At 42.7% G+C, this 12,026-nt stretch overlaps 1 protein-coding gene across 3 annotated transcripts in view; it reads left to right on the top strand.

The window, feature by feature from the left end:
- Nucleotides 1-7,121, top strand: part of LAMA2 (laminin subunit alpha 2) — a 1,287,603-nt gene extending 1,280,482 nt beyond the window's left edge. For all 3 annotated transcript variants that reach the window (XM_077289387.1, XM_077289386.1, XM_077289385.1), the window contains 2 exons: nucleotides 1,454-1,676; nucleotides 6,793-7,121. In XM_077289387.1, the coding sequence (XP_077145502.1) occupies nucleotides 1,454-1,676; nucleotides 6,793-6,944 (375 nt within the window). In that variant the 3' untranslated portion in view covers nucleotides 6,945-7,121. The remainder of the gene's footprint in view (nucleotides 1-1,453; nucleotides 1,677-6,792) is intronic.
- The last annotated feature ends 4,905 nt before the right edge of the window (nucleotides 7,122-12,026 follow it).

The following is a 12,026-nucleotide window of genomic DNA, read 5'->3' as shown; positions in this document are numbered from 1 at the left end:
AAAAAGGTTGTTCATGTTTGGAAACCCTCCATTGTGGCTGATATACAACGATTCTGCAAAAATGAGTGGTCCAAAATTCTTCCGGAGCATTGTAAAAGACTCATTGCCAGTTATCGCAAATGCTTGGTTGCTGTTGTTGCTGCTAAGTGTGGCACTGTCAGTTATTAGTTTTAAGTGGCACTTTTTCATACAGTGCCCTGTGTCTTTTATTTAAATTTGTTTGGTGATCTGAAACATTTAATTGTGACAAACATGCAAAATAATAGTAAACCAGAAAGGAGGCAAACACTTTTTCACACAACTGCACATATGTAGAACATAAGTATGAATGAACAACATATTAGCTAGATAAATTTGTACCCTCTTGCAAAAATGTTCTTGAAACATCAAATTCTGTTCTTCAGCATATATTTTAGCTGGCTGCATACCAAAGATTTTGTATTTTGTATTGTCAAAAAGGTTTAGACTTACCGTATTTTCTGGTGTATAAGACGACTGGGCGTATAAGACGACCCCCAACTTTTCCATATAAAATATGGAATTTGGGATATGCCCGCTGTATAAGACGGGGGTCATCTTATACGGCGTGTGGTTCCCAGCGTCTGAAGGAGAGGAGACTCTCCTTCAGGCCCTGGGATCCATATTCATGTTAAAAATAAAGAATAAAAATAAAAAATATGTATATATTCACTCCTCCAAGAAGCCTGGCTGTCACTGCTGCAAGCGTCTGCCTCCGTTCCTAAGAATTGCAGAGCATGAAGGACCCTCAATGACGTCACAGTCCTGTGATTGGTCCGTGACCGCTCATGTGACCGGTCACCTGACCATGACGTCATCGAAGGTCCTTCACGCTCTGCAATTCTTAGGAACGGAGGCAGACGCTTGCAGCGGTGACAGCCAGGCTTCTCGGAGGGGTGAGTATATACATATTTTTTATTTTTATTCTTTATTTTTTACATGAATATGGATCCCAGGGCCTGAAGGAGAGTTTCCTCTCCTTCAGACCCTGGGAACATCCAGGATCGCTCCCTGCACATGCCGTACCTGGCGTATAAGACGACCCCCGACTTTTGGGACAATTTTTAGGGGTTAAAAAGTCATCTTATACGCCGGAAAATACGGTACATTGCTTTTCAATGATTAGCCAATTGCCACCTCCCGTAATGTATTTACTGGGTTTTTTAATCGAGGATGTTAAAATCAGCTGATAGCCAGACCAGATTTAATTTCAAAAGGGCTATTGATAAGAAAAGATTTTTAGTATTTTATAAAGCCAATGTATTGGTTTTTAATACACAACATTCATTTTGCGCAATAGATTCATTTACATTCAAGCAGGATAAACAGTACCGTCACAATTTAAGTAAACTAGGAGTCATGTCTGTTTAGTTAGACAGCATATTTGGATGCAAACATCATGCCTTTTTTTTCTGACATTTTGATTTTCCTTTAGCTCCTTTTCCATGCCGATAATGGAGCTGGCCGTTTCACAGCAGTTTATGATCCTGAGGTGCCAGGTAGCTTGTGTAATGGACAATGGCACAAAGTGATGGCAAATAAAATAAAGCATCGTTTAGAGATGATTGTTGATGACAACAAAGTAGAAGCTGCAAGTCCAAATGCTGCCTCCACCTCTACAGACACCAATGATCCAGTCTTTGTAGGAGGATATCCTGGTAAGTCTAATTGATCTGTCAGATTATTCTAGCACTTAGGGTACCGTCTCACTATACGATTTACCAACGATCACGACCTGCGATACGACCTGGCAGTGATCGTTGGTAAGTCGTTGTGTGGTCGCTGGGGAGCTGTCACACAGACCGCTCTCCAGCGACCAACGATGCCGAGGTTCGCTGGTAACAAGGGTAAACATCGGGTTACTAAGCGCAGGGCCGCGCTTAGTAACCCGATGTTTACCGTGGTTACCAGCGTAAAAGTAAAAAAAAAAAAAACCGTACATACTCACTATCTGATGTCCGTCAGGTCCCTTGCCGTCTGCTTCCCGCTCTGACTGAGTGCAGCCGTACAGTGAGAGCAGAGCGCAGCGGCGACGTCACCGCTGTGATCTGCTCTCACTTTCCGGCCGGCAGACAGTCAGAGCGGGAAGCAGACGGCAAGGGACCTGACGGACATCAGATAGTGAGTATGTACGGTTTTTTTTTTTTTACTTTTACGCTGGTAACCACGGTAAACATCGGGTTACTAAGCGCGGCCCTGCGCTTAGTAACCCGATGTTTACCCTGGTTACAAGCGAACGCATTGCTGGATCGCTGTCACACACAACGATCCAGCGATGACAGCGGGAGATCCAGCGACGAAAGAAAGTTTCAAATGATCTGCTACGACGTACGATTCTCAGCAGGGTCCCTGATCGCAGTAGCGTGTCAGACACTGCGAGATCGTAACTATATCGCTAGAACGTCACGGATCGTGCCGTCATAGCGATGAAAATGCCACTGTGTGACGGTACCCTTAAATATAGAATGATCGCATGACAGTTTTTTTCCTTTGGGTAAATTATCAAAAAATCAATAAAGTTTATTCAATCGAAATTAGCAACCAGTAAGTTGAATCCTACTAGTAGGTTTCCGACAGGAAGGATCTGAGCGGGTCGGTGAAGTTATGAATGAGCTTAAAGTGAACCTTTCAACAAATTGCACATGTTTAATTGGACACAAAATGTAATAGTGGCTGCAGAGCAGCAAAAAGCTTTTTTTTAAAAAACTTCGCCTCGCTAATATAAGTAAAGTATTTGGAACCTAATAAGTTAAATTTAGTTAAAGGTGGTTTTCATACCTCTTGATCCTTTTCCAGGTGTTCAATTAATTTTTCTTGCATATAAAACTGTTTGTTTTTTCATTGCTTCCCTTTTTGAGCCTGCCGTATACTGTATGGTGACACAATGCTTAACATGCACTTGATTGAAGAGTTATTCCTGGAATTAAGGTTTTTTTATGCTATGAACTTACAGATCGCTGGTGTTATCACCACTAAGACACCTAGCGATTCTAAAAATAGGGCTGTGGAACATGGAAATTAGTGTTCTGCAGAGGTAAGTCTTGAACAGAGCAGTGGTGCATATGCTTGACTTCCTCTCCATTCATTGTCTATGAGACTGTGGTAGAAAACAAAACATAATACTGATCTATTTACAACAGTCCCATAGACAATGGTTAGGCACGTGCATATCTTTTCTATTCATGATAGAGCTCCACATAGTATGGTCTCCAGGGTCGAAAGTCCTTGAAATCATTAGTAATCCCAGCTGTCAGACCTTCTGTGATCAGTAAATGATCCCTTATTCTTTGGATAAGGGATAACTTTCAACTCTAGGAATAACTCTTTAAATTACCAGCATTAGTATTAATAAAAAAAAGCTGTATTGGTGTGCTAGTATCAAGGATACTGATTAGTAGCAACTGCAGCACTGCACAATTAGCTGAAAGGCGTGGAGCATAGTTGTTTTCAAAGTCACATTTCTTACTTGTACTAATGCTTACAATTTATCCAGAGGCATGTTTAGGAATATAATACCATACAGTATAGATCCATGCCACTGGTTAATGTACCTAATTGTACTTACAGGCTACTATAAGCAGGGCCGGCATTAGGGGCAGGCAGACCAATCAGCTGTCTAGGGCCCCTGCTCCTCCAGGGGCCCCAGCCAGTGGCATGCCGCTAACAGAATTGAGCAAGCGGCTCCGCAGCTGCATCTGTTATGGCTGTGTGACAGTCACAACACATGCACGGAGAGCCCAGTGCATAGGCTCTCCATGCATATGTCATGAATGTCACACAGCCACAACACATGCAGCTGCGGAGCAGAACAGCTGATCAGCTGGAGCGATCCAGGAAGCCAGGTTCCCTCTGCAGCTTATTCGGTAACGGTACAGCTTGCCGAATAAGCAGGGACCCGAGCAAATTCACTCAACTCTAGCCACTAATATATGCACACCACACAGACGATTTGAGGCTCGGCACCCCCACATTGCGCATTCAACTTATCGGTATCATAGATGTCGATACAGTTGAACGCAGTGATAGAGGAGAGAGTGTCAGCTGATGCTTCCTCTCCCATCACTCCCAGTCTGCTAGTAACTCAGTGGGAGCACAATGATGTCATATCATTGTGCACCACGCTGTGCCAGGAGAGAAGCTGCTGAGACTGGAGCAGAGCCTGCAGCAGTGCGGTGAACAAGGAGGAGAGGGGAGTATTGTGTGTGTATGTACATGTGTGTGCTGTGTGGGCTGCACTACACTGTGTGTCTGTGTGTCTGCATTATAATCTGTGCATCTGCATTATAGTCTGTGTGTCTCTGCATTATACTATGTGTGTGTTGTCTGCATTATACTGTGTGTCTGCATTATAATCTGTGTGTCTCTGCATTATACTATGTCTGTGGGGGCTGCATTATACTGTGTGTTCGGGGCCTGTATTATTCTGTGGGGGGCTGCACTATACTGTGTGTGTCTGCATTATACTGTGTGTGGCTACATTATACTCTATGAGGAGGGCTGCATTATACTGTGCCACTGTGTGGGGGGCTTCAGTATACTGTGAGTGGGGGCTGCATTATACTGTGTGTGTGGGGGGATACACTATGCTGTGTGTCTGAATTATACTGTATGTGGGGGCTGCATTATACTCTGAGGGGGGATGCATTATACACTATGAGGGGGCTACATTATACTGTGTGCGTGTGGGGCTGCATCATACTCTGAGGGGGGCTAGAGTATATTCTGAGGGGGCTGCAGTATACTATGAGAGGGGCTGCAGTATACTCTGAGGGGGCTGCATTATAGTCTGAGGGGGCTACATTATACTATGTGTGGGGGGCTGCATTATACTCTATGAGGGGCTGCAGTACACTCTATAAAGGGGGCTGCAGTATACTCTGAGGAGGGCTGCATTATACTCCAAGGGGGTTGCATTATATTGTGTGTGGGGGGGGCTACACTATGATGTGCATGTCTGAATTATACTGTGTGTGGGGGGCTGCATTATACGCTTAGGGGGCTGTATTATACTCTATGAGGGGTCTACATTATACTGTGTGTGGGGGCTGCAGTATACTGTGAGGGGCGCTGCAGTATACTGTGAGGGGGGCTGCAGTGTACTCTGAGGGGGCTGCATTATACTCTGAGGGGGGCTGCAGTATACTCTGAGAGGGGCTGCATTATATTCTATCAAGAACCATGGATAGTGCATTATACTACATGTGCTATATGGCGCATTATACTGAATCGAGGAACAAGCGTCACACAACTTTAATATTGTCGATCACGCTCGTTTAACGGCCGGAACTCAATCAGCACATGTAAATACAACAGAAATGTTTTGGTGTGATGGTGAAATATGAGAACATTTGGGGCTCCACTTTAAGCTTTTGCCCATGGCCCCACTTTGTATAAAACCGGCCCTGACTATTAGCACAGTAAGCTCAGAGCTATAATGTTAAAATACTATCATGAAAATCTAAGGAAAAAACTTTCTACATTCATTACCAGTTGTGGCTAACTGTCGCAAACAAATAACTTTGAAAATGCAGAAATCTTGGAAAGAAAAGATTATACGAAATGGTGTTTTAGCTTCTGTTGATACTGGAGCTGTAGATTCCATTTACATATGAATGGTCCGCCAAATTTGAAGATCCTGCACCATGCCCACAACATACATGTTTTTTAAGGAGCGTCCACACTTAGGCTGCTTTCACACTTGCGTCATGTGACGTACGTCGCAATGCATCGTTTTGGAGAAAAAACGCATCCGGCAAAGTTGCCCGCAGGATGCGGTTTTATCTCCATACACTTGCATTAGCGATGCATTGTGACATATTGCCACACGTCGCATCCATCGTGCGACAGATGCGTCATGTTTTGGCGGACCGTCAACACAAAAAAACGTTACATGTAACGCTTTTTTGTGCGTCGCATCTGCCATTTTCGACCACGCATGCGCCGCCGAAACTCCGCCCCCTCCTCCCCGCTCATTAACCTGGGCAGCGGATGCGTTGTAAAACTGCATCTGCTGCCCACGTTGTGCTAATTAGCACACCGTCCGTCGGTATGTCGGGCCGACGGTTTGCGACCGCCCCGTACCGACGGACAAGTGTGAAAGTAGCCTTACAGTTTTTGCATTCCAGCCAAGTATCAGGGAAAATAAAAATTACCGTACTTTGTAATTACCACAAATTTGCTTTCAATTGATGTTATTGAGAACCTCATGAAAACGCAGACATATAGAGGTATAGTTGGACCACATACATGTATTGGTGTCTTATTTTGTCTCCTTACAACACATAGGCTTTATGGCAATATTAAAGGAAGCTTGGTGATCATCTGTAATAACACACTTCCCTAGGAATATCAGAAAATTAACAGTACTTTGTGAGGAACCATTATCAAACCAAAGACTAATGAGAAGTTGTGCATTTTTACAATGTAGTAGGATCAGTTTTTGACGGCGGACATTCTGTAATATGGCTTATTATACATTTATGGCCTCACATCTACATGTTTAATAAAGATTTTAAATATAATAGATAAGCATGTAACTGTATTAAATATTAATATGTTTTAGTGGTTTGCATAAATGTGATACATTGCTATCAGACAGAGCTTATGAATCTTAAGCTCTTTTTCTTGTACTCCTGATAACTGGTACATTTCTTTTAAATGTTAAAGTCCCGTAAAGTATAATGTGCTCATAGGATTTTTATTCCTGTAACATAAAAAGAATTAATAGTACAAGGCTATGGCTTTATTAATCAGCCCTCTGTCTCTTATCTGCAGATGATGTGAAGCAGTTTGGCCTGACCACTCAAGTGAGCTTTAAAGGGTGCATTAAAGATCTCAAACTTGCCAAAGGCACCGCCAAACCGCACGAGATCAACTTTGCCAAGTCGTTGGAAATAAAAGGAGTGCAGCCATTATCATGTCCTTGATCTCACAGCTGCCAAAGAGACCAATATCTGCAACAGTCCCATGTTATGATGTGTGCTTGAACGCATGGTAACATTAATTAAACTTCAAAAGGTGCCATATCCTATATTTTGAATGTTGTTCATGATTTAATGTTTTCGCCATATGTTAAATAAAGAGCATTTCTTTAAACAATATAAGTGTTTCAATTATTTGTTAAAAAAAGTCTGTATTTCTTTATGTGACCAAGGATGTGGCGTGGTTGGAGAGCAGTATTATTGTTAAAATAAGCTTAGTATAAGCATAGCTCAGTAGTGGCAAACTATTTTGGTGTATGATATTCATTTGTTGTGGAACCTGAGTTAGATATTTTCTAGAGGACAGGTACACGTGGAATGTAAAATAACCTCAACACATTATTAACATGGCCATTTTTCAGAGGTATCATTGCTCATGTAACAGTAATAACAATGTCTAGTGATTTCCATTGTTTAATAATTCAGGTTGCATTGGGAACACAGATCACATCATGCTGTACCAGAATCTATATTTGAGCACCAAATAATACATGCACAAAATAACCCAACATTACCAATAAATACAGATTGAACACTAGCCCACCACAATCAGCTACTACTACATTATGCTTTGCTTATATATTATGCTTTACTTATGTAGCGCTATCATATTTTGAAGCGCTTTACATACGTTATCATTAGGGTTGAGCGACCTTAGCTTTTTTAGGATCGAGGTGGGTTTTGTGAAACCCGACCTTCTCGGATGTCGGATCGTATGGAATCGGCCGATTCTACTGTAAAGTCGGGTTCCGGACCCGGAACACGAAACCCAATGTATGTCAATGAAATTATTTTTTTTATTCTCTCTCTCTCTCTCTCTCTCTCTCTCTCTCTCTCTCTCTCTCTCTCTCTCTCTCTCCCCTCCGTGCAAGGCATATGTTATTTTTTGACTCCGGAAATTACTACGTCCGAAAACGTAACATAGCACTATGATGCCGCAGGAGCCGGAACCTATGTCATCACGCTGCCCACAATTAATTGGCTCAAAAAAATGGCGGGGAAGGCGTCATTTGAAACGCGACTTTGGCGCCAAGTTCGCGTTCCACGTGGCCGACCCACACTGGGATCGGATCGGGTTTCATGAGACGCCGACTTTGCCAAAAGTCAGCGACTTATGAAAATGAACGACCCGTTTCGCTCAACCCTAGTTATCATCACTGTCCCCACTGAGACTCACAATCTAAATTCCCTATCAGTATGTCTTTGGAATGTGGGAGGAAACCGGAGAATCCAGAGGAAAACCACACAAACACGGGGAGAGCATACAAACTCCTTGCAGATGTTGTCCTTGGTAAGATTTGAACCCAGGATGCCCAGCTGCAAGGCTGCAGTGATACCCACTGAGCCACCGTACATCAACTCTCACATTCGTCATACCATGATTCGAGATGAACAGATTGTTTGAAATTCGTATTTGCCAACTTTGCTGAATTTCTAATGATGAAGAACCTCTAATTGCCTGAAAAATACATGTAGAAAACTTGGAGGTCTCAAATGACAGTATTGAACTTGTTTTGAGCTCTGTAAAGCAAACATAGCCTTATTAATTAACAAGTCACCTCATCCTATCTGGTTAGCGGGGATATGTATGGTTAGCGGAGGTAACCAGCAACTAAATACTGTGTAATGCACATTTAATTGTTTAAACAGGCAATACACACAGGTTGTGCAAACAGAAGAAGCCTTAAGTTTTTCATATGAGGCTTTTTGTCAATCCATACAAACATGATCAGTTTTTGTAAAGGAGGTGGAAAATGTCAGAAGTTTGCAAAGTGAAGAATCAATAGTTTGTCACCAAGTCTTTACAAAATCTAGCCCTATTTTGATAGGTGCTTTACTTTTGTGTGCCCTCAAGTGTGTATGTTTCACATAGCAATATTGTAACCCAGCCTCTTCTAACCTTATGCCAAAAATCAGCAGCCATGTGTTCTTCTAAGCAGCTGCCTAGAACTCTGAAAAAGAAAATAATGGAGACCCGCAAAGCAGGAGAAGGCTATAAGAAGATAACAAAGATTGTTCAAGTTGCTCTTTCCTCAGTTAAAAATGTAATTAAGAAATGGCAATTAACAGGAACAGTGGAAGTCAAGATAAGTTCTGGAAAATCAAACAAAATTTCAGTGAGAGCTGCTCGTAAGATTGATACAGATGCAAATAAGAACCCCAACTTGACTGCAAAAGACCTTCAGAAAAAATTTGAATAATCTGTAGTTGTGATACATTATTCTACTGTTCAGAGACACCTGCACAAATATGGCTTTCATGAAAGGTGATCAGAAGAAAACCTCTCCTGCGTCCTCACCATAAAATTCAGCATTCGAACATCTAAACAAGCCTGATGAATTTTGGAAACAAGTCCAGTGGACCAATGAGGTTAAAATATACGGTAAGTCTTTGGCCACAATAAACAAAGGTACAGTACAGAGCAAAAGTTTGGACACGCCTTCTCATTTAAAGATTTTTCTGTATTTTCATGACTATGAAAATTGTGAATTCACACTGAAGGCATCAAAACTATGAATTAACACATGTGGAATTATAAACTTAACAAAAAAGTGTGAAACACCAAAAATATGTCTTATATTCTAGGGTTTTCAAAGTAGCCACCTTTTGCTTTGATGACTACTTTGCACACTTTTGGCATTCTCTTGATGAGCTTCAAGAGGTAGTCACCGGAAATGGTCTTCCAACAATCTTGAAGGAATTCCCAGAGATGCTTAGCACTTGTTGGCCCTTTTGCCTTCACTCTGCGGTCCAGCTCACCCCAAACCATCTCGATTCGGTTCAGCTCTGGTGACAGTGGAGGCCAGGTCATTTCTTTGGAGGGCCGCACAGCCCTCCACGTGCTCGCCAGAGGTAGCCTGACTGCCATTAGATACCGAGATGAGATCCTCAGACCCCTTGTGAGACCATATGCTGGTGCGGTTGGCCCTGGGTTCCTCCTAATGCAGGACAATGATGTAGGCATTGAAGCTATGGACTGGCCCGCCTTTCCCCAGACCTGAATCCGATTGAACACATCGGGCACATCATGTCTCACACCATGCACTACACACTGTCCAGGAGTTGGCGGATGCTTTAGTCCAGGTTTGGGAGGAGATCCCTCAAGAGACCATCCGCCATTGTAAAACCTTCAGCTTGCATCTATGAGGTAGACTATTGTGGATTTTAGGATCATTATCCATTTGTAGAAGCCATCCTCTTTTCAACTTCAGCTTTTTTACAGATGGTGTAATGTTTGCATCAAGAATTTATTAAAATTTAATTGAATCCATTTGTCCCTCTACCCATGAAATGTTCCCAGTGTCATTGGCTGCAACACAACCCCAAAGCATGATTGATACACCCCCATGTTTAATTGTTGGCAAGATGTTCTTTTCCTGAAATTTTGTGCCCTTTTTTCTCTTTACATACAGTAGAGCAAAAGTTTGGACACACCTTCTCATTTAAAGATTTTTCTGTATTTTCATGACCATGAAAATTGTGAATTCACACTGAAGGCATCCACAATAGTCTACCTCATAGATGCAAGCTGAAGGTTTTACAATGGCCTCCACAGTATCGTGATCTGAATATCTTTGAAAATCTGTGGATAGACCTAAAAAGAGAAATACATGCAAGAAGACCCAGGCACATCAGAGAACTGGAAGAATGTTCCAAGGAAGAATGGAAGAACATCCCTCAAACAAGAATTGATATATTATTGGCTGGCTGCAGGAAGCATTTACAAGCTGTGATAGGGAGGTGAAGGGGCTTCTGCTAGGTACTACCCATCTGCCCATTTTCCTTTTTTAAATTTTTTTTATATATATATATATATATATATATATATATATATACACTGCTCAAAAAAATAAAGGGAACACTAAAATACCACATCCTAGATATCACTGAATGAAATACGTCAGTTGCAAATCTTTATTGATTACATAGTGGAATGTGTTGAGAACAATAAAACATAAAAATGATCAATGTTAATCAAAATGAATACCCCATGGAGGTCTGGATTTGGAATGATATTCAAAATCAAAGTGGAAAATCAAATTACAGGCTAATCCAACTTCAGTGGAAATGCCTCAAGACAAGGAAATGATGTTTAATTGTGTGTGTGTTGCCTCCTTTTGCCTGTATAACCTCTCTACAACACCTGGGCATGCTCCTGATGAGCCAACTCCTGGACAGTGTGTGGTGCATGGTGTGAGACATGATGTGCCCGATATGTTCAATCAGATTCAGGTCTGGGGAAAGGTGGGCCAGTCCATAGCTTCAATGCCTACATCTTGCTGAAACTGCTAACACACTCCAGCCACATAAGGTCTGGCATTGTCCTGCATTAGGAGGAACCCAGGGCCAACCGAACCAGCATATGGTCTCACAAGGGGTCTGAGGCTCTCATCTCGGTATCTAATGGCAGTCAGGCTACCTCTGGCGAGCACATGGAGGGCTGTGCGGCCCTCCAAAGAAATGCCACCCCACACCATTACTGACCTACTGCCAAATCAGTCATGCTGAAGGATGTTGCAGGCAGCAGATCACTCTCCATGGCGTCTCCAGACTCTGTCACATCTGTCCATGTTCTCAGTGTGAACCTGCTTTCATCTGTGAAGAGCACAGCGCGCCAGTTGCGAGTTTGCTAATCCTGGTGTTCTGTGGCAAATGCCAATCGTCCTACACGATGTTGGGCTGTGAGAACAACCCCCATCTGTGGATGTCTGGCACTCAGCCCATCCTCATGCAGTCGGTTTCTAACCGTTTGTGCACACACATGCACATTTGTGGCCTGCTGAAGGTCATTTTGCAGGGCTCTGGCAGTGCTCCTCCTGTTCCTCCTTGCACAAAGGCTGAGGTAGAGGTCCTGCTGCTGGGTTGTTGCTCTCCTATGGCCCCCTCCACATCTCCTGGTGTACTGGCCTGTCTCCTGGTAGCACCTCCAGCCTCTGGATACTACACTGACAGACACAGAAAACCTTCTTGCCACAGCTCACATTCATGTGCTATCCTGGATGAGCTGAACTACCTGAGCCACTTGTG

Source organism: Ranitomeya variabilis, chromosome 2 (genome assembly GCF_051348905.1).
Source record: "Ranitomeya variabilis isolate aRanVar5 chromosome 2, aRanVar5.hap1, whole genome shotgun sequence".
Taxonomy (NCBI): domain Eukaryota; kingdom Metazoa; phylum Chordata; class Amphibia; order Anura; family Dendrobatidae; genus Ranitomeya; species Ranitomeya variabilis.
The sequence above is the reverse complement of the archived record's forward strand: the minus strand, read 5'-3'. Positions and strand labels throughout refer to the sequence as shown.